General features: G+C 43.8%; 1 protein-coding gene across 7 annotated transcripts in view; it reads right to left on the bottom strand.

Moving 5' to 3' along the window:
• The window catches only part of LOC140394858 (double-stranded RNA-specific editase 1-like), a 424,458-nt gene that overhangs the window by 176,801 nt on the left and 226,404 nt on the right, over positions 1-21,253 (bottom strand). For 6 of the 7 annotated variants that reach the window (XM_072482047.1, XM_072482018.1, XM_072482024.1 and 3 more), the window contains one exon: positions 6,151-6,177. The exons of the other annotated variant lie outside the window; for it this stretch is intronic. In XM_072482047.1, coding sequence (XP_072338148.1) covers positions 6,151-6,177 — 27 coding nt within the window. The remainder of the gene's footprint in view (positions 1-6,150; positions 6,178-21,253) is intronic. 7 annotated transcript variants of the gene reach the window in all.

The following is a 21,253-nucleotide window of genomic DNA, read 5'->3' as shown; positions in this document are numbered from 1 at the left end:
CCTCCCTCTGCAACTGGTCTTCCTGACCCACAGACCACAATCAGTAAGAATAAACAACACCACCTGCTCCACGATAGTGCTCAATACAGGTGCCCCACAAGGCTGCGTACTTAGCCCCCGACTAGCTCCCTATACACACAAACACAACTGTGGGGCAAAATTTGGCTCCAACTCCATCTACAAGTTTGCTGATGACACGACCATAGTGGGTCAGATCTCAAACAACGATGAGTCAAAGTACAGGAGGGAGATAATGAACCTAGTGGTGTGGTGTAACAATAACAATTTCTCCCTCAATGTCAGCAAAACTAAGGAGCTGGTCATTGACTTCAGGAAGGAAAGTATCGTACAAACCCCTGTCTGCATCAATGTTGCCAAAGTGGAGATGGCCGACAACTTCAAATTCCTAGGAGTGCACTTCTCCAACAATCTGTCCTGGCCCATGCATGCCGACGTTCCGACCAAGAAAGCACAACAGTGCCTATACTTCCTCAGCAAACTATCGGCATGCCCACATTGACTCTTACCAATTTTTACAGATGCACCATAGAAAGCATCTTATCCGGCTGAATCACAGCTTGGTATGGCAACTGCTTGGCCCAAGACTGTAAGAAACTAGAGAGAGTCGTGAACACAGCCAGCCCAGTCCATCACACAAACCCACCTCCCATCCACTGACTCTGACTACACCCGCTGCTGCCTTGGGAAAGCGAGAAGCATAATCAAAGACCCCTCAAACCTGACCTATTCTCCCTTCCATTGGGCAGGAGATACAAAAGTCTGAGAACAGGCACTAACAGATTCAAAAAACAGCTTTCCCCCGCTATTACTAGACTCCTGAATGACACTCTCATGGACTGAACTGATCTCACCACGCATCTTCTCTACTGTGTCGCACTACTCTCTGTATGCCTCACCAGATGTCTGTGTCTATGTATTTACATTGTGCATTTATCGTATGTCCTATTTTTTTCGTATGGAATGATCTTCTTGGACTTTATGCAGAACAGTATTTTTCACTGTACCTCGGTACACGTGACAATAAATCTAAATCTAAAGAGACCACATGGTTCTGTAGGAAACGGATATCAATTCAATCAACAGAAGCAACAAAACATACCAGAAGACCAACAGAATTAAAAAGACCTTATGACTTAGTTGGAACCGACAACATTCCAAATTACCACTCTGGTCAACTCAAAATCACAAGGTATTAGGCCAATGTTTTGAGAAATAAGAGCAAGATATTTATTTCACAGCCTCAAGATAAATATTTCAGGATGAAACCATCAAAGTTCCATCCAGAACATGAACTGGTTTTTCAGCTAGTCCATCGTTAACAGCTGTCAATTTTGCACTGGTTTGAAGCTGGGCTGCTGAAATATTTTGGGAATTTAATTTTAGTTTCAGCATCCCCGTTTTTCTGTGGTGTGGTCAAATAGCAAATCAAAGCACTGAAGCATCATGATTCACTACCGGTGTTCAAAAACAACTGTAAAAACAGCAGCTCCGATTACAAAGTCAGCTACTGTGTGTTCAGAAATTATTAATATTTTTCCTTCAAAATGACTACTGGAGTGTTGTTCAGAGAAATACTTGAGGTACAGCCTTGCAGGGTTTTATGCCTTTGCATTCAATCAATGGCAATTTTACTGTGAACAATTAATTCCTTGCTCCAAAGGATAATACCAGCCATCATATATCACAGATGAATTACTTTAGAATGAACCCAACTGCTATAAGGGGTGGAACTGTATTTGCTGACTGCAGAGAACATTAACAACATTTCACAGTGAAGGCTTGAGGCAGCATTTGGAGTGATGGCCCAGGTGCCAATGATTACAGCACACAGCAGGTTTAAAACTATAGTCTGACATTTTTTGTTTGCCCATTCACTTCTTAGTGTGAATATATCCAATTGAAAGGATATGACTTCAAGGACAGGCAATGTGACTTGACAGATGGTGGGGCCTGACCATCAATTGCTCATGTGGTGGCATCAATTTCCTTGCCTGAACACTGAATCGCTCCCAGCATCTTTCTATGCAACCATCTTCTGAACCTACAATACAAATAATGCTACAAATGCACAACATGTGCTAGCCTGCTGTGTGTTGAACTTAATTTTGTAATAACACCTTCCTGTAGGTCACTCCCAGTTTTGTCCCAACTGCAGTAATGCTTTTTGTAAAATAAATCTCAAAAATTTTACAGAAAGGATACCTGTTGGGATGAAGCCAACAATTCTGAATTACATATCAGGGCTTGGATGAAAATAAGTCAGAGAACTAATTACTGTCTGACCAGAAAGTGGGAATTCCATAACTGCCACTCAAAAACCGCAAATTGGACATGTTATGTCAAGACTTGATGTTCCTTAATCTGAGATATCATTCTCTTTGAAATGTTGCGACCTACAGATCACCTCTGAAACCCAAGTTGTTTTCCCCTCAAGTTCAAGACTTGGGTCTTGAGCTTGACACCTCCCCCAACCTTCACCTCACACCACAACAATACTTGACTATTTGTAGAGCAGTGTTGCCTCTTAGAATAGGATTCCAAAATTACTTTGAACATTGGGCAATCTTGTGACTTGACCTGCAATCTTCTTGGAGACCAGCTGAGGTGGCAAGAAACATTTTATATATACAAATTCCACTTCAGTCTTGTCAAATAGGAAAGAAGCTTATTTCTTCTTTTCATTCTTCCAATTTTCCTGGAGAGGTTCAGCCTCGGTTCCAACAGCCTTCCCGTACCCAATGGTATTTTCCAAGTGGGCTATCATATCCAAAAGGAAAACTCTCTCATCTGTGTAAATCGTACTCGGGTGAGGCCACAGGGACTCTGACGTTGCAGATACCTGGCCTCCTGTAGGGTTATAACACCCCCCCTCCCCCAAGTCCGATACGTCATCCATTTCAACGGGAGAGGGGAAATCCTTCGCCTTCTTCGCCTGATGTTGTCTATTCAGCAGCCACCATTCTGCGCATGGAGGTGTATACTGGACTGTGCGCTTCCTGGTCAAACATCTGAGCGGTTCCAATGCCCCTTGCTCAGCGGTCACCCCTGGACCTGCATCGACTTCCGTGGGTAAAAACTCCATGTCCGACTCCTGTTCGAATTTGTCGACCTCCAGTATTTCGGAGTCACAAAGCTCAGCTGCCTCGTTGGGTATCAACCGCAGCTGTTCTGGAGGGAGGAGCACCAGGGTCCCCCCGGCAGCCAGAGCCGCGGGTTGGCCGCTGGGGGCTCTGCTAGTCCCCCGGAAAATGGACCAGAATATTGTGCGCAATATTCCAAGTGAGGCAGTACCAAGGTTCTATACAATTGTACCATGCCTTGCCAGTTTCTATACTCTATGACCCATCCAATGAAGCAAGCATTCCGTATGCTTTCTTGACTACCGTGTCTATTTGTGATGCCACCTTCAAAGGACTACGGACCTGTACGCCCAGATCTCTCTGACTTTCTATATTCTGAAGAGTTTTGCCATTTACAGTATATTTCCCCTCTATGTTAGACCTACCAAAATACATTACCTCACATTTGTCCGGATTAAACTCCATTTGCCATTTCTCTGCCCAAATCTCCAACCTATGTCCTGCTGTATTTTCTGCCAATCCTCAACACTATCTGTCACTCCACCAACCTTGGTGTCATCCGTGAACTTACTAAGGCTACATTTTCCTCAAAATCGTTCCTGTATACTGCAAACAACAAAGGCCCCAGCACAGATCCCTGTGGAACACCACTATTCACAGCCTTCCATTCAGAAAAACACTTCCACTGTTACCCTTTGCCTTCTGTGACCAAGCCAGTTCTGTATCCATCTTACCACCTCACCTCTGATCCAGTGTGACTTCATCTTTTGTACCAGCCTGTCATGAGGCATCTTGTCAAAAGTTTTACTGAAGTCCATGTAAACAACATCCACCATATCAATCATCTTTTGTCACCTCCTCAAAAACTCGATCAAGTTAGTGAGGCACGACTCCCGGTGACGGCGGGCGGGAGGCGGCCGCACAATGGAGGGCTCCCGTTCGGGAACGGCATTTTCAGGGCTTTATGCCCGGTCCCAGGGTCCACGGAGGCGGTAAAAGCAGGAAGAAACAGTGAAGGCACAGTGAAGAAGAAGAAAAATGTTGAGGGTAAGCAAAAAAATCATCCGGAAAGAAAACAGCTGAAGGTCCGTGGAGGTGGAGCTGGCGAGGAGGCGGGCTGCCTTCAACCGGGTGAAGAGGGCACTGTACATTAGCAAGGTGCAGTGCGGCATTGTATATCCAGCGAAGCTGAGGGGACTTACAAGCTCAGGGACTTTTATTTTGGAACGGCAGAAGCAGCGGAGGAGTTTGCGAAGGCAGAAGGACTGTGGCAGAACTGAGAAATTGAGAAATGGCCATGTGCCGATGTGACCTCAATACTGACTGTATTTTCTTCCTTTTTTGTTTTGCGGGTGTATGGGCTAAAGGAGCCAATGTTGTATATATTTGGACAAGGGAAGTGATGGGACTTTCAGTCGAAATGAGGGCTCTTTGGGGTGTAGGTGGATATGCGGGGTTTGTGTGCTAAAAGGGGATTTCTGGGCTTTCCTAGGGCCGGGCAAGGGGGAAAGGGACCCGGCCGGGGCCTCCACGCTGTCCGGTTTAAGCTGGCCAGTGAACGGGAGTGAGGTGGGGGGGAGGGGCTGCAGCCATCGGAGCCTGGCAGAACAGGGTCCGAGTGGTCTAGCCGGGGTGGAAAGTTGGGGGGAAGGAACCGAGGTTGGGGGGAGGGGTTTTACAAGAGGCAGTGGACGGGAGAAGTTGGAGACTTGGGGGGGGGGGGGGGGGGTGTACAACTCTTGGTTATCATGTACGGTACTCTTTCAGAGGTTGGATGGCGTTGAGTTTAGGGGGGAGGGGGGGAGTGGACTCTATAGGTCAATGGTGACCATAGGCGGTCCCGGACTCCTTTTTCTCCTTTGTTTTTTGTTGCCACCCTGGGAGGGTTTGTTTTATTGGATGCATATATTGACAGGTGGGCCGTTGTTTGGGGTGGTGGGAGGATGGGATCGTTGGTATTGTTAAGGGGATTGATTTTGTATTTGTTACCGTTTACTGTTTGTGGGTGGGGTGTAAATTTTGAAGGAGAATGTGAAAATGGAGAATAAAAGCATTTTTTTAAAAAAAGGTTAGTGAGGCACAACCTCCACTTCACAAAAACGTGCTGTCTACTGCTTATGAATCCATTTGTTTCCAAATGGGTATAATTCTCTCCAACAGTTTACCTACTATCAACGCGAGGCTCACCAGCCTATAGTTTCCAGGATTATCCCTGCTACCTTTCTTAAACAGCAGTACCACATTAGCTATTGACCAGTCCTACATTAGCTATTCACCAGTCCCCTGGGATCTCACCTGAGCCTATGAGGATACAAAGACGTCAGTCAAGGCCCCAGCAATTTCCTCTCTTGCTTCCCTCAGTATTTTGGGGTAAATCCCATCCAGTCCAGGCGACTTATCTACTTTAATATCTTTTAAAATACCCAATACCTCCTCCTTTTCGATGTTAACATGATCCAGACTGTCCACACACCCTACCCAAGAATCAACTTCCACAAAGTCCTTTTCTTTGGTGAACACTGATGCAAAGTACTCATTTAGTACCTCGCCCATTTCCTCGAGCTCAACACATAGATTCCCCCACTGTCCTTCAATGGTCCATTCCTTTCCTTGGCCGCCTTCTTGCTTTTTACATTTGAATAAAACACTTTTCCTTTACCCATTCCTTCAGAAATTAATGGCCAATTTTGTTGGCCATTGTCAGCTAGTTATACTTTCTGAGTTTACCACCATAACAGTAAGATTCTCATCCATCAGTGCAAGCAGATTACAATTTACAGGTGACACGGTTGCACAGTGGTTAGCTTCACAGCACCAGGGACCCAGGTTCGATTCCCAGCTTGGGTCACTGTCTGTGCGGAGTCTAAAATTCAACAAATGGCCCTCTCATGTAATAGAACGGCACACTGTTTTCTAAAGTGGAGACTAACAACGGCCCCGTGCAAAACACAAAATAAATTGGGATTAATGGGCCATCCTGCAAAATTGAAATTTGATAAAATCAAGACATAAAACTGCACAAGTTTTAAATAGTTTTTGCAGCACATACCTTCAGCCACGCTTTTATTTCGGCTGCCTAAAGAAAAGGTTAAGAAAAGAACAGTTAGATTTCAACATATAGGCAGCAAAACAAGAATATGCCCATGCCATTGTTGCTTAAAGTCCAAGCACTACTACAATTTGTTTTTAAATGGTTATCCTACAGAATCATAGTTTAATAAAGGCGAGGGGAGTCCAATGAGTAAACAAAAGAAGATGTTCATTTAGAAAAACTATTTACACAAGGCCCAGTTAAACCTCACCGGGCCCTTTCTGTGAATCGGTCGGTTCCTGTCTGGCCGACCTTTTATCCAACACGATTATCAGTCCAGTGGTTAGCCAGGGAGCTCATACTCCTGGAGCCACACGGGGAAAACAATTAATCCCGCCCTATGTCTCCCGTGCAGGTTATTACACATAGAAACTTACAGCACAGGAGGCAGCTGTTTGGCCCAAAAAGGCTAGTCCTTCGAAAGGGCAGTCATGCTTAGTCCCAAATCTCAACCTTTTGGCTATAACCCTGCAAGTTCCTCAACCTGAAGTAACTTTCAAACTTCCTCCCTTTTAATTTTAGCTATGGAATCAACCTCCACCACCTAAGTGTCAGGTAGAACTTTCCAGATCCTGACAATTCTTTGAAAAAAATAATTCTCATCTCCCCTCCTGATCTTTCAGCAATGATTTAAACTCTATGACCCAGTACCCACAGGAATCAGGTTCTCCCTATCAATTCTAAATGAGGGATGTCCCTCATTCCTGGTAACATCGAGCTAACATGTACTCATGTACTTTAAAGTACCATTAACATGTACCATTAATTTCTTTACATTTTTCTGAACTGTGCTTCTCAGAGTAATCTACAATATTCCAACAGAGGCCAAATCAGTAATTTATTAAGTTTTAACATTCCTTTGCTTTTAAATTCTGTTTCTCCATTTATACCATGAATATAATAACTTTTACTGTAATAAACATTGCATTTAGGTGTATTGATCTACATATAAATACATGCAATTTTATGAACATTTTTTGGGGGCCCAGAAATGGCCTCAGCCATGAGCGGTGTGTTGTCTGGTTTTCAATTCATTTATGAGAAAATTATTGTTCTCCCTCATAGACCAGAATACAGATTTTAGCAACTGTATTTTATGCAGAGGCAAATACTAAAATAATGATTATCCAACAACCCGAAACCTGGAACATTCAACCGAAAAATTGAGAACTCTTTATTAATAATCCACAATGTGCAATTTTTAATTCCCACTTTGCTTCTTATTTGTTTGTTTCATTTATGCGATAATTCATTTTTTCAGTATTCAGCTTTAAACGTTAATTGAAAAATGTTTAATTTACAAAAGGAACAATAATAAGTACCAGATTTCATGATGATTTGGAAGATATGCTGTTTTGTAATGATATTAAAGTTTATGTCATGTGGGGGATAACATTAGTGCCAATGATTTACAGTGATTGAACAAATCTAATTTAGTTTTTATTACATTGGCATATGGAGATCAAATTCCCCGAGTCGATGATTCATGCAATATGAATCATAAAGTGGTACTACACGGGAGGCCCTTCGGTCCATTGAATATGTGCCAGCTCTTTTCAAAGGCAGTTAGTCCAAAACCCCTTTCTTACCCCAAGGCCTCATCAAGATTTTCCTTCAAGTCGAGCTCTTTATTTTCTATTCAGCAATGAGAGGGTGGTGGAGGTGGGGAGTTAACATACCAGGAGTACCTTTTTTGATAGTGCTAACCAAACTGTGTGGGTGGGTGCAGGGAGAGAATGGAAATAGCTGGAACAGTTGGTGTGAGGGAACTGTAAACACAGCAGCACAGTGGTTAGCACTATCATTTCACAGCGCCAGGGTCCCAGGTTCGATTCCCGGCTTGGGTCATTGTCTGTGTGGAGTCTGCATGTTCTCCCCATGTCTGCGTAGGTTTCCTCCGGGTGCTCTGGTTTCCTCCCACACGTCCCGAAAGACGTGTTGTTAGGTAATTTGGACATTCTGAATTCTCCCTGTGTACCCGAACAGGCGCTGGAGTGTGGTGACTAGGGGCTTTTCATAGTAACTTCATTGCAATGTTAATGTAAGCCTACTTGTGACAATAAAGATTATTGTTATTAAAAAATGAATATAAGAAGTTAGTGACTCTGAGTTGCATTGAAAGATAAACTTGAAGTTAAAAGACAAGCTGTTGTATTATTCCTTCACTGTATGCTATTATTGATCTAAACTGCATTTTTTGGCACCATATGGTCCTTACAAAGTCTTACAAAGAGGAAGAATCTGAGGCTCAGTACTGGAAGGAGTCTGGGGTTCAGCTCACTGCTGGAATGATGATGAGGTCTTGCAGTAATGTGATGATGGTAAGAGCATTGGCCTGGTAGCATTAGTTTACGTATTTCTAAGAGATTTCTGAATTCAGTGTTTTGTTATTGGTTTCTGGACTTGTGCCTGTCCCAGAAGTTGTCTCACATCTGTCATGCATTATAATCAACATGGCTGAACCTCTCTTGTCTTTCAAGAGCTTTCAGAATTCAGTTCCACTGAAAAGCACTCGGATTATGAAGAAAATCACTGTCTCTCAACTTGATATTCTTTGATGTGAAAAATTCTGGCTTGTACTTGAACATTTAGTTAAGAATCTACTCAAATTAGCTGCCACCCAAGTTGTACTCAAACCATTTTCAGAAAGACAGCAACTGGAATACTTATGCACCAATACAATTTACTGTACTGCTGAGGAAGAAAACATGTATAATTTAAAGACAAACGAAAGCTGCAACAGGTGTGTAAAGAGTACAGCCTATCATGTTTGGGGGGGGGGTCTCTTGCACCCTCAACACCCACACATACCTAGTTTTAAAAGCAGCAAAAGTGAGCAGAAAGCGAATGAACATTTTCTAGTTTTGTCACACCATTCCGAAAAATATAAAATGTGTTTCGTTAGAAACTGAAGGGAAGTATTCAGCATTAGGCTAATTAAATGTGACTGCGGAATATTGGAAAACTCTTTTAGACTGCAATATCTATCTTTATCCCTATCTATTGTATTCAAATTGAAGAGAGATTTAGCCAATGAGAAAAGAAAAAATAAGTCAGAGCACGTACTGAGCAACTCCCGCATGTCAGGCATTCATACATCATTACGTAATGGCACCCAACATCGTTTTTCAAAATATTCATTCATGGGACATGGGTGTTGCTGGCAAGGCCACCATTTGTTGAATGTCTGCCCTTGAAATGGTTTGCTTGGCCATTTAAGAGGGCAATTAAAAGTCAACCACATTGCTGTGCATCTGGAGTCATATGTAGGCTAGTACGTCAAATTTCTTTCCCCAAACTGAGACTTGTGAACCAAATGGGTTTTCATGACAATCAATGATAGTTGCCATGGTCACCATTCCCACGGCCAGCTTTATATTCCACATTAACTGGATTTAAATTCCACCAGCTGCCGTGGTGGGATTTGAACCCTTGTTCTCACAGCATTAGACTGGGCCTCTGGATTACCAGCCCGGTGACTTTATCAAAATACCACATCTCCCCCTTACTCGCATCATTTTATGCCAGTTTTAAGAAGCACAACAAAAAGGATGCAAGGGGACAGGCAAACTTTAGTGTGCCATTGAATAGATGGGGCCCATAAACTGCGAGTGAACAGCATCACAGAAATGCAAATGTTGCTTTTAAATCGCCTCAGTAATTGGTACCTCATCAACTCCAGGAATAGGAATATCCAGTTGTTGAGCATACTACCATAGGTTTTGAATTTCTAACTATTGCCTTCATGATTCCCGATAATATTCAATTGAGTAGGATGGGTAACATTTGAGAGGCATTTGTGATTTAGAATGCCCTGACATAATAATGGTTGGCACATCTATAAAACCATGTCCAACGGGACATAAGAGTGTTTTACCTTGAATGTCTGCAACTACGATTGTAGGTCTGGAACATAACAGCCCGAGTAAACTTATGTTCTGTAAAACCCCCAGTCATAGTTTCCAAAATTGCATCGGAATCAGCTAAGTAATCAAGGCAAAACATGAACTCCACTGCCCACTATTTTGTGACAGGCTGGCTAGTCACAATTATTGGAGGGATAAATATTTTAGTTAGCTACCCAAACTATCAATCAGAGCTAACAATTCTCAAAAATGCCAATCCAAACACACACTGAACTTGCACTTATTAAAACTATTCTTGGTATAATTAGAGTGGGTGGTCAAACAGGTCAATTCAACATTTTTAAAAAATACAGAAATGGGCAGCAACCTGCTTGTAGGATACATCTGAAAATGCCACAAGTGAATTACAGACTTTCTCACTCATCATGCCTCGAGTTTCAAACTCCCACCATTCTGAAATTAACTCTCAAATGATAACTTAGCTTCACTATGATGTGTCTGGCACCTTGCCAACGCACCTTCATAGAATTTATAGTGCAGAAGGAGGCCATTCGGCCCATCGAGTCTGCACCGGCTCTTGGAAAGAGCACCCTACCCAAGGTCAACACCACCACCCTATCCCCATAACCCAGTAACCCCACCCAACACTAAGGGCAATTTTGGACACAAAGGGCAATTTATCATGGCCAATCCACCTAACCTGCACATCTTTGGACTGTGGGATGAAACCGGAGCACCCGGAGGAAACCCACGCAGACACGGGGAGGATGTGCAGACTCCGCACAGACAGTGACCCAAGCCAGAATCGAACCTGGGACCCTGGCACTGTGAAGCAATTGTGCTATCCACAATGCTACCATGCTGCCCGTCAAAGGATGTGCTCATAATTAAACATTAGCTTTCTCAACACCTCTGAAGACTTTTTTTTTTTTTTAAAGCAAATGTGCTTGGTCACTCTGTTTCCAAATTTCTCAGTGATCTGGGGGTGCATATCTCAAAAATGACAATATTTTCAAAGGTATGTTGGAGCCTCCATTATCTTCATCTAATGGGACATGTAATATTTTCAATAACATGCCTGTGGCCTTTATAATGTTATTTTAAGGTAGTTATCAGGTGGTGTGTAATGGTGATTTGGAAGTGACCAACCCTCTGAAAATCTTTTCTCTCTCCAGCAGTGTGACTGGTACAGAGGATTTTAAACATTTGTTCATGGGATGTGAGCGTCACTGGCAAGGCCAGCATTTATTCCTTATCCTTAAATGTCCTTTAACGAACGGTGAGCCACCTTCTTGAGCCACTGCAGTCCACGTGATGCACGTGCACACTAGTCCTGTTAGGGAGACAGTTCCTGGATTTTGACCCAGCGACAGTGAAGGAACAGCAATATAGTTCCAAGTCAAAATAGTGCGCGACTTGGAGTGGAAGTAATGGTGTTCCCATGGGCTGGTTGCCCCTGTTCTTCTAGTGCAGAGGTCACAAATTTGAGAGGTGCTTTCGAAGAAGGCTTGGTAAGATGCTGCAGTGTACTCTGTATGGCAATGATGAGAGGAATTAATTAAGATTATGCATTGGGTGCTGACCGTGCAGGCAGCTTTATGGTGTTGAGCTTCTTGAGTGTTGTTGTTGGAGCTGCACTCATCCAGGCAAGTGGAGGATATTCCATCACACTCCTGACTTGTGCCTTGTAGATGATGGACAGGTTTTGAGGAGTCAGGATGAGAGTTACAAGCTGTAGAATTCCCAGTCTGTGACCTTCTCTTATAGCCACAGTATTTAGATTGCAGATCCAGCTAGGTTTCTGGTCAATGGTAACCCTGAGATGGGCGGCACAGTGACGCGGTGGTGATCACTACTGTCTTATGGGTTCAAACCCGGCCCCAGGTCACTGTCCCTGTGGAGTTTGCACATTCTCCCAGTGTCTGCATGGGTCTCATTCCCACAGTCCAAAAGATGTGCAGGGTAGGTGAATTGTCAACATTACACTGCCCCTTAATTGGAATTTTTTTTAAAAATGGTAACAAAGAACAAAGAAATGTACAGCACAGGAACAGGCCCTTCGGCCCTCCAAGCCCGCGCCGACCATGCTGCCCGACTAAACTACAATCTTCTACACTTCCAGGGTCCGTATCCCTCTATTCCCATCCTATTCATGTATTTGTCAAGATGCCCCTTAAATGTCACTATCGTCCCTGCTTCCACCACCTCCTCCGGTAGCGAGTTCCAGGCACCCACTACTCTCTGCGTAAAACACTTGCCTCGTACATCTACTCTAAACCTTGCCCCTCTCACTTTAAACCTATGCGCCCTAGTAATTGACCCCTCTACCCTGGGAAAAAGTCTCTGACTATCCACTCTGTCTAGACCCCTCATAACCTCGAGAATATTGATGGTGGGAAATTCAGTGACGTAATGCTATTGAAAATGATGTGGAAAGAATTTAACTGAGATGATAGTACAAAGTGTACACCACCTCAGAGGATGGTGTTTTCATTGGAAAGACACTAAACCACTTGTGAAAAAATCACTAAGCATGAGAGGTGAAACTGGGACGTGGAACAAGTTTCAGGCTAAATGTTGAGGGGATAAAAAACTCAACAAAGACTGGATTGGTACTGCCAATCATCTCTATTGAGGGGTTGCAAATACTTCAGTGAAAAAATGTCAAGTCTTTCAGCAAAATACAAGAAAACAGGTAAAAAAGCTGGGACTAGAATAGGATTCCTCAGGAAAGCTTTGCCTCATCTGATACCATCAGCAATTTCAGTACATTATAAAGCCTGCATCTGCCCAGTGATAGAATATTGTAGTCCTCTGTTGAGCTACAAAGAAAATAATTCTTACTTATAAAGTCCAAAGCCAGACCTGTGACCTCGGGAAGAATAGCTTATTCCATGTCAAAATCCACCAGGTAGAGGACAAACAATATAGTCTCACGATTAACAAGCAAGGAGATAACCAAAGATTATCTGTAGAGTCCAGACCTCCAAACTTAAAGTGAGGATTACAGCATTTCAGCATTTTAAGTATGAAGATTTTCCTGGTTCTTGAACGCTTTCCAGAAAGTGACGTCACCTAAACTACCCATTAAATAAAGTTTAATTGCTTCACCACAGTTGTAGCATGGGAAATCCAACTTCCCCTCAGGAATCTCTTTCCATGGTTCCGGGTAGCAATGAGACAAACCCTAATGCAAAATAATTAGAAGGGGGTGCGCATGAACTTTACAATTTCCCACACCACTGCTAGTGGTAGTAAAAAAAACAATGGTTGTGGCACACAGTTGCACCACAAGTGTTTCCAGGAGGACAAACCATACACCACCCCAATTGCACTCTGGAACTTCAGATTTGTTGGAGTTGACCTGCAGTTGGAGGCTTCCTATATATCTTCTGGATCTTCCTACAGGTTATAGATGTTCAAGTATGATCAAAAGAGGGATGACATTTCAAACCAATTCACCACAATTCATTCGGGAATTCTTGCAAAGGATATCGGCACTGCTCTCTTCTGCAATGCCAGTTTTCTGCCACCATGTGCAAATGAGCATATCTAATGTATCCTTCCTGGATTGAGATGCTACAGTCAGAAAGGACTGTAACCAATAAAATAATAATAATATTTATTGTCACAAGTAGGCTTACATAACACTGCAATGTAGTTACTGTGGAAGTCCCCTAGTCGCCACACTCCAGCGCACTGTTCGGGTAAAATTCCGAGGGAAAATTCATAATGTCCAATTCACCTAACAAGCACGTCTTACGGGACTTGTGGGAATAACCGGAGCACCCGGAGGAAACCCACGCAGACACAGGGAGAACATGCAGACCCAAGCTGGGAATCGAACCTGGCGCAGTGAAGCAACAGTGCTAGCCACTGTGCCAAGACCCACACTGTTAGCCCTGGCTAAATTTGTTAGTCTGGAAGAATTTCTTAAGCTCTCTGAATGAAAAACAAACCTGCAGTTTGTTAAAGGATGTTAACAGCTTATAAAAGTGGCATGAGGAATTCCTGACTGGGAGACACAGATTGACATTTATCTGCAAAGCACCAAGACATTTTCCTACATTAAAAGTACTATAGAGAGAGAGAGAGAGAGAGAGAGAGTGTGAAATGCAACTTATATCGACCAAAGCAGAACAACCTGTTCAATCTCAGACTTAATTTTTTTACTTTTAATTTCTCTGAAGTTGTGTCCAGGGGGAACAAAATACAGGAGGTGAATAGCCTTCCCAACCCATATATACACTCACTCAAGCTATACAGAGGAAAGGATTTGTTCAGTTTCATAAAACACCGGTTCACCAGGGAATAGACAGGGCCTATTTCTGCAAAGGAAATGCTGACCCAAACAAGTATGTTTCAAATTAATTTTAGTAAAGCTTTCACGGAGGTGGTCAAATGGGAGTCAGACAAACACCGAGCAAGGTCTTAGTGTAAAGTGCAGAGGCCCAGAATAAACTATGGTACAGTTAACATTGAAATACCCCAGACTAACTTAAAATATAATCCAAAATATAAATAAAAATGAATTCCGATATAAAACTAGCATATTTTTTGAGCACTGATGACAATTTACTATATTGATTACAAAGGATTTTTAAGTGCACCAAATGTGGCACAACACTTAAACCCCCCTCACTTTAAAATAGCACCGTGCACCAACAAAATTCATCTGATTTCACAGCATGAATGGAAAGTAGAAAGAACATAATTCATAAGATTTACTGCTTAATAGAAAAATTAAAAATTCTAATCAGATAAAAAAAACAAGCCAAACGTAAGAGGGACAGTAGCTCAGGGACCAATAGCTGCAAAAGACAGGTCCTTCTTGATCCTTTCGGCGTGTCCAATATTATGTTCCCCTCTCCTGAAAGGCACTGCTCCATGAGCACTAACCTTCTCAAGTACTTTATCCAAGCGACCACCACTCTTAAAGGTGTACATCCCAACACTCAAGCTATTACATTCTTATTCTATCCTCACATATGGGCACTGGATAATGGAGCAAATTGAGTATCCTATCTTATTTTCTTGCTTCTAACACAGAGGCAACAACCCATTGCCATTCCCCACTACCGCTGATCAAAAGACATCAGCCAACTGAGCAGACATTAGAATGAATGAATGGACTTTCCTGGTCACACTAAGCTGTACTTATGCACATTCAGCGAAGGGTGGGCCACAAATCCGTGGATATTGAAGGCAAACAACCTGATTTACTGTAGGGATGCAAAAACTAGTACAACCGCAGCTCACAATTTTGTATCACATCACAACCTCAAACATGACTGTTCAGAAAAGCAATAATTAGTTTGATATTTCAAGTACAGTTATATACACTAACTAAAGCAGGATTGTGATAACATGGATCAAGATTGTTCTGTTTTCAGCAACCATGATGCCCTGTGCCCTCAAACACATGCCACTGTCTCTGGCAACAGCCCAATATCAGGCCAGACTAAAACACAATTCATTGCAGCGCTTAATAGTGCAGTACACATGCTAACAATACCATAAGTTGGCACCATCACAAATCGAACATTACAAATTAGGTTTCAAACTGGGTTGTTGCTTTCCCCTGTCTCCATTCACACACACTGTTCCTAACATCAAATTATATTTAAAATGCTCAAGTAATTGAAAAGGTCTGGTAGTTAAATCATTCATTTTCTCTGATGTGATTCTAAACCACCATGAAGACTGGAACTTAATAATAATAATAATAATAATCATCTTTATTGTCTCAAGTATGCTTTACATTAACACCGCAACGAGGTTACTGTGAAAATCCCCTAGTAGCCACATTCTGGCGCCTGTTCGGGTACACTGAGGGAGAATTCAGAATGTCCAATTCACCTAACAAGCACATCTTTCGGGACTTGTGGGGGGAAACAGGAGCACCTGGAGGAAACCCACGCAGACACAGGGAGAACGTGCAGACTCCGCAGACATTGACCCAAGCTGGGAATCGAACCTGGGGACCCTGGTGCCGTGAAGCAACAGTGCTAACCACTGTGCTACCATGAGGCACTCAAAGCAATCCTTTCGTGACTGGTTTCAAACTGGGTTAAACGCTGACAAATATTTCAAGCCATACTTGCATTGCACCAGGTTCTCTGAGGTGCTGCATTGCATTAAAAACAACATTGAAAAGCCTACTAAACATCTACAGATCATCCATATTATTGGCTACAAATGATATGTCAGTATTAAAGCAAGTAGCTCCAAGGAAAGACTCTCCGTGCACAATGCAATTGGTAAAATTGTCAGGTAAATTATTAAAGGCATAAAATGTCAGTGTTGTTCTGCTGGAAGGTCATGCATGCTACCTGAACTGCGGAGTACTTTGCTTTTTATTTCAGAATTCCAGTAGCTACATCATTTGGCTTTGGATTATGTGAGTGGAATTTCAAATCTCAGTACTTTCATACACAATTAAGGAGCTTCATTTATTATTAGAGAGAGATATGCAAATAGTTTTGCTGGAAATGTTGGACAACAAGAAGGAAACAGCTGGGAGTAGGAAGTTTAGAGGGGATATGAAGAAAATCTTTTTCACCCAGAGGTTGGTGGGAGTCTGGAACTCACCGCCTGATAGAGTAGTGAAAGCAGAGACCCTCATAATATTTTTTGAAATATTTTAATTTTCCTTTTTCACATTTTCATCCAAATTTACACCCACCAACAAATAATCAACGGTAACAAATACAATGTCAATCCCCCGGCCAACAATCCCTTCCTCCCGCCTACCCCTAAACAACCCTCAGCATTTTAAATACAAACACCAAAGGAAAAGATTCAGGAATCCACCATCACCCCATAACATAGTCATCAAGGACACATACACTCCCAACACTTCCCCCCCCCCCCCCCCAATAATGTTCAATGTCATCCAATTCTTGAAAATGCATAATGAACAAAGCCCATGAATTGTAGAACGCTTCCATCCTTCCCCTCAACTTGAACTTCACCTTCGAGTGTGAAGAACTCCAGCAGATCCCCCCCCCCCCCCCCCCGGCAAGGGCACAGGCAGATCCTTCCTCTTTTCCAGCAGTGCTAGATTCCCGTCTTCTGCATACCGCCTGTCTACCTCCAACATCTCATCTTTTAACCTTTGCCGCTCCACCCTCTCCTCCTTATCAGCCTTTGCCTTAAACGATATCACCTCCCCCTCACCACTGCCTTCAGAGCTTCCCAAACCACCGTCTGTGAAACCTCCCCCGTACAATTAAACTCCGTTCTCAATCTTATCACAAAACCCTCAGTCCCCCAACAGCCTCACATCTAATCTTCACCCCAGCCTCTGCACTGCCCCCTTCTCCACCCAATGCGGCGCATGATGTGATATCGCAATTGCCGAATATTTCGACCCCTTGACCTCAGCCAACAGCGTTGTCCCCACCACAAAAAAGTCAATCTGCGAATAAACCTTATGAACCTAAGAGAAGAAAGAATGCTTCCGTTCCCCCAGGTGCAAAAACCTCCAAGAGTCCACTCCTCCTATTTCCACCATTAGTCCAGCCAACGCCCCCGCCCCCACCCCCACGGCCCGGACAAGCGATTGCGGTTATGACCTGGCCAATCTTGGCCCCTGTGCCAAGTTCCAATGTCCACCCACTATCAATTCATGTGAATCCAAGTCGGGGATGGCCCCACACACCTTCTTTACAAACCCTATGTCATCCCAGTTGGGACCACGCACACTTACCAGTGCCACCAACCTCCCCTCCAATACCCCTGTCATTATCACATATCTGGAACCGTACTCTTTTGCGCGCCCCCCCCCCCCCCGAGCACTCTCATCAAATCCCAAGTGAAACACCTGGCTAACCCAGCCCTTCCTAAGCCTCACCTGATCCTTCACCATCAAATGAGTCTCCTGCAGTATCGGCACATTGGCCTTCAAACCTTTCCGATGCATAAGCACCCTCGATCTCTTGACTGGGCCCCCCAGCCCCCTCACATCCAAGTAACTACCTTAACCGGGGATCTGTCAGCCCCTCACTTCCTTCAGCCAGTATCAAACCCCTCCCCACCGCCCCTCCTTTTCACACCACCTACGCCCATCGAAATCTGCTCACCAGGCTCCTATGTCCGCAGCCCCCCCCTCCGCTAGCCAACTTAAGTTGGCCTAGGCCTTCCCTCCCCTCCTGCCCAGTCCCATGAAAAGCAATCAAACACAAACATCTAGCAAAATAAAACCATCGTAACAAAGAATAACAATAAAAAACTTAACCTCTATAACAGCGTGAAGTAAAAAATAACAATATAGGTCAAAGCTACATTTATACACTCTCCCAACTCCCCTTTCACAGATCACATTCAGTCCCATTCATCATGTCTGTCCCAAGCTTTCTGCCTTCACAAACGCCGCCACCATCTCAAAATAGAAATCTCTGGCGATTTAGGTCGCCCTCAGCTTCGCTGGGTACACCACTCCAAATCACACCCCACTGTTGTACAATGCTGTCTTCACTCAGCCGAAAGCCACTCACCTCTTTGCCAGCTCCACCGTAAAGTCCTGGTAAATGTGAACACCAGCACCAACCCACTGCACCTCCCGCTTTTTCTTTGCCCAGTTCAAAACCTTCTCCTTCATGTGGCACCTGTGGGAGCAGATGATGACTGCCCTTGGCGGCTCATTCTTCTCTGCCGTTAGGCAGTACGGCCCCACCCAGCAGTCCAGCTTCCGGGCTGGCCCTCTTACTCGACGGTGAACCTTCACTCCTTCCCTTCTTCACGGATGTTTTCCTTAAACGTTTTGACATTCTATGCCTTCTTTATATCTTCCTAGTCAATCATTTGCAAATTGCCCCCAGGACCGGACATTAAAACTCCTAAAAGCACGCCTCAAGCAGGAGCCACCCAACATGCGACTTCCCCTCTACATGCCGCCACCGGAACTCCCCCTCATAACATTTAAGAAGAATTTAGATATGTACTTGTGATGCCAAGGCAGACAAGGCTATGGGTCAAGTGCTGGAAAAAGGGATTTAAATACTTAGGTGGTTGTTTTTGACTTGCGTAGACGGGATGGGCTGAAGAGCCTTTTCTGTGCTGTAGACTTCTACGGCCGAGGTGAAAATAGTGAGTATTATTTAACGCAGCATTCAATTATTTTGAAAAGGTCGGCGTGCAGGATCTTCCTAGATGGCTGAACGAAGGTATATTGAATGGACATTGTCACTTATTAACTAATCTTGTGATCATATCTAGGGAACTAGTGGCGAAAGAAGAAGGTATTTGGTGGGGTTGTATTGAGTAGGGAGATGAAGGGAAAAAAAATCGGATTTCAATTTCCTGGTACCGGCACCTTAAAACAGCATTGCATAAACTTGCCTCGGAGTCTTCTCTAACAGGTCTGATCTTCAATCACTGCCCACTTCAACAAGCGTGTCCTTTCCAAAGGATCTTGTATCCACTTCAGATTTTAATGTATATGATGTGTGCAATACTTTGTGTTGTCACATAAAATACTTGCATGATACAATAATGCATAGCATCGTTTTTGTACATAATGAGCTTGAAATGTGAATAACTGAACCCATCAGAAGTAGGACAAATATCAGTCAGCAAGTAGAAGGCAAGCATAAATCTGGAAGTTGTGCCAAAATTAACAGAACAAAAATTGCACTTTCCTTGCACAACTTGCATATCAAGCTCATTTGTGTAACAGCAGTGTTGTGTTATGCTTCTTCATGTAGCATAAGCTGCTTCCTTGATTTATACTCTGACAAAGGAAGGTTCCGACTTGGAGATAAGCTTAACACATTTATTGAACAGTTAACAATTCTCCTACTTGAGTTTGACTCTCCTGCTAATCTTGCTATAGTAACTCAGTCTAACTAACCAGTCTGCTCTAAGCCATGCGGTGGGTGTGATGCTTCCGATCTGCCCCTGTGTTGCCTGTGGAAAGAGAAAGAGCATGTGTGCCCTGTCCTTTTATATGGGTTGCCCCCTTGTGGTAGTGTCACCTCTGGGTGTCTTGACCGCCCATTAGTCATGTCCTATCTTACTGACCTTTTGATTGAATGTCTGTGTGTCATGACGTCTCTGGTGCTCCCTCTAGTGTTTATTTAGTTGTGGTGTATTTACATTAACCCCTTGTGTATTTACAGTGATGCATATCACCACAAGCAGGAATATGCCCTACCTGCTGTGATGAAGTACAAAGCAATTACTTCTCATTGCAAATGCACATCTGCTACGTTGCAGAGGTGGGGTGCCCTATTGTTCTGTTTGTAAATAGCTGCTTGAAGTTCGTTTGCCATGCTCGCTCATCGGTGAGAAACAATTACATAACTTCTCACTGCATGGGTCCCAGCAGTGTTATTTATTTTTTTAAATATAAATTTAGAGTACCCTATTATTTTCTTTTTCCAATTAAGGGGTAATTAAACATGGCCAATCCACCTAACCTACACATCTTTGGGTTGTGGGGGTGAAACCCACGCAGACATGGGGAGAATGTGCAAAGCAGTGTTATTTCTAATAAGTGAACATGATGGTCAGAAGGTCGAAGAAGGCTTCGGGTTGCAGCGATGCATCGCTAAGCCGCACGTTTTGGCACCTCCCGTTTCAACGGACTTTTGGGCTCTTATCGGGAGCCCCAACGGGAACTCTTTTTGGCCAAACCCACTGTGAGGTGACAAAGGAAGCAGTCCCCCCGGGGGTGGATGGAAAGGAGCGGCAGTAGCGGCCAGATTACGGAGGGTCCTTTGGAGCAGCGGCAGAGAAGAGAAGGGAGAAGCAAGATGGCGGCCGAGGGAGCCCAGGTGGTATGGAGCCCGGAACAGCAGGAGTTCCTCCGACGATGTGTGGAGGAGCTCAAGAAAGAGGTGCTGGCACCGATGTTACTGGCAATCGAGGGACTAAAGGAAACACAAAAGGTCCAGGCGGTGGAGCTCCGTGGAGTGAAGGCAAAGGCAGCCGAGAACGAAGATGAGATACAGGCCTGGTGGTAAAAACGGAGATGCACGAGGCACTACATAAGAGGTGCATAGAAAGGCTGGAAGCCCTGGAGAACAGCTCGAGGAGGAAGAACTTACGGATTATTGGTCTCCCCGAAGGAACAGAGGGAGCTGATGCTGGGGCGTATGTGAGTACGATGCTCCATACTCTAATGGGAGCTGAGGCCCCAACGGGCCCCCTGGAAGTGGAGGGAGTGTACTGGGTCCTCGTGAGAAGACCAA

This window comes from Scyliorhinus torazame, chromosome 2 (genome assembly GCF_047496885.1).
Source record: "Scyliorhinus torazame isolate Kashiwa2021f chromosome 2, sScyTor2.1, whole genome shotgun sequence".
Taxonomy (NCBI): Eukaryota; Metazoa; Chordata; class Chondrichthyes; order Carcharhiniformes; family Scyliorhinidae; genus Scyliorhinus; species Scyliorhinus torazame.
The sequence above is the reverse complement of the archived record's forward strand: the minus strand, read 5'-3'. Positions and strand labels throughout refer to the sequence as shown.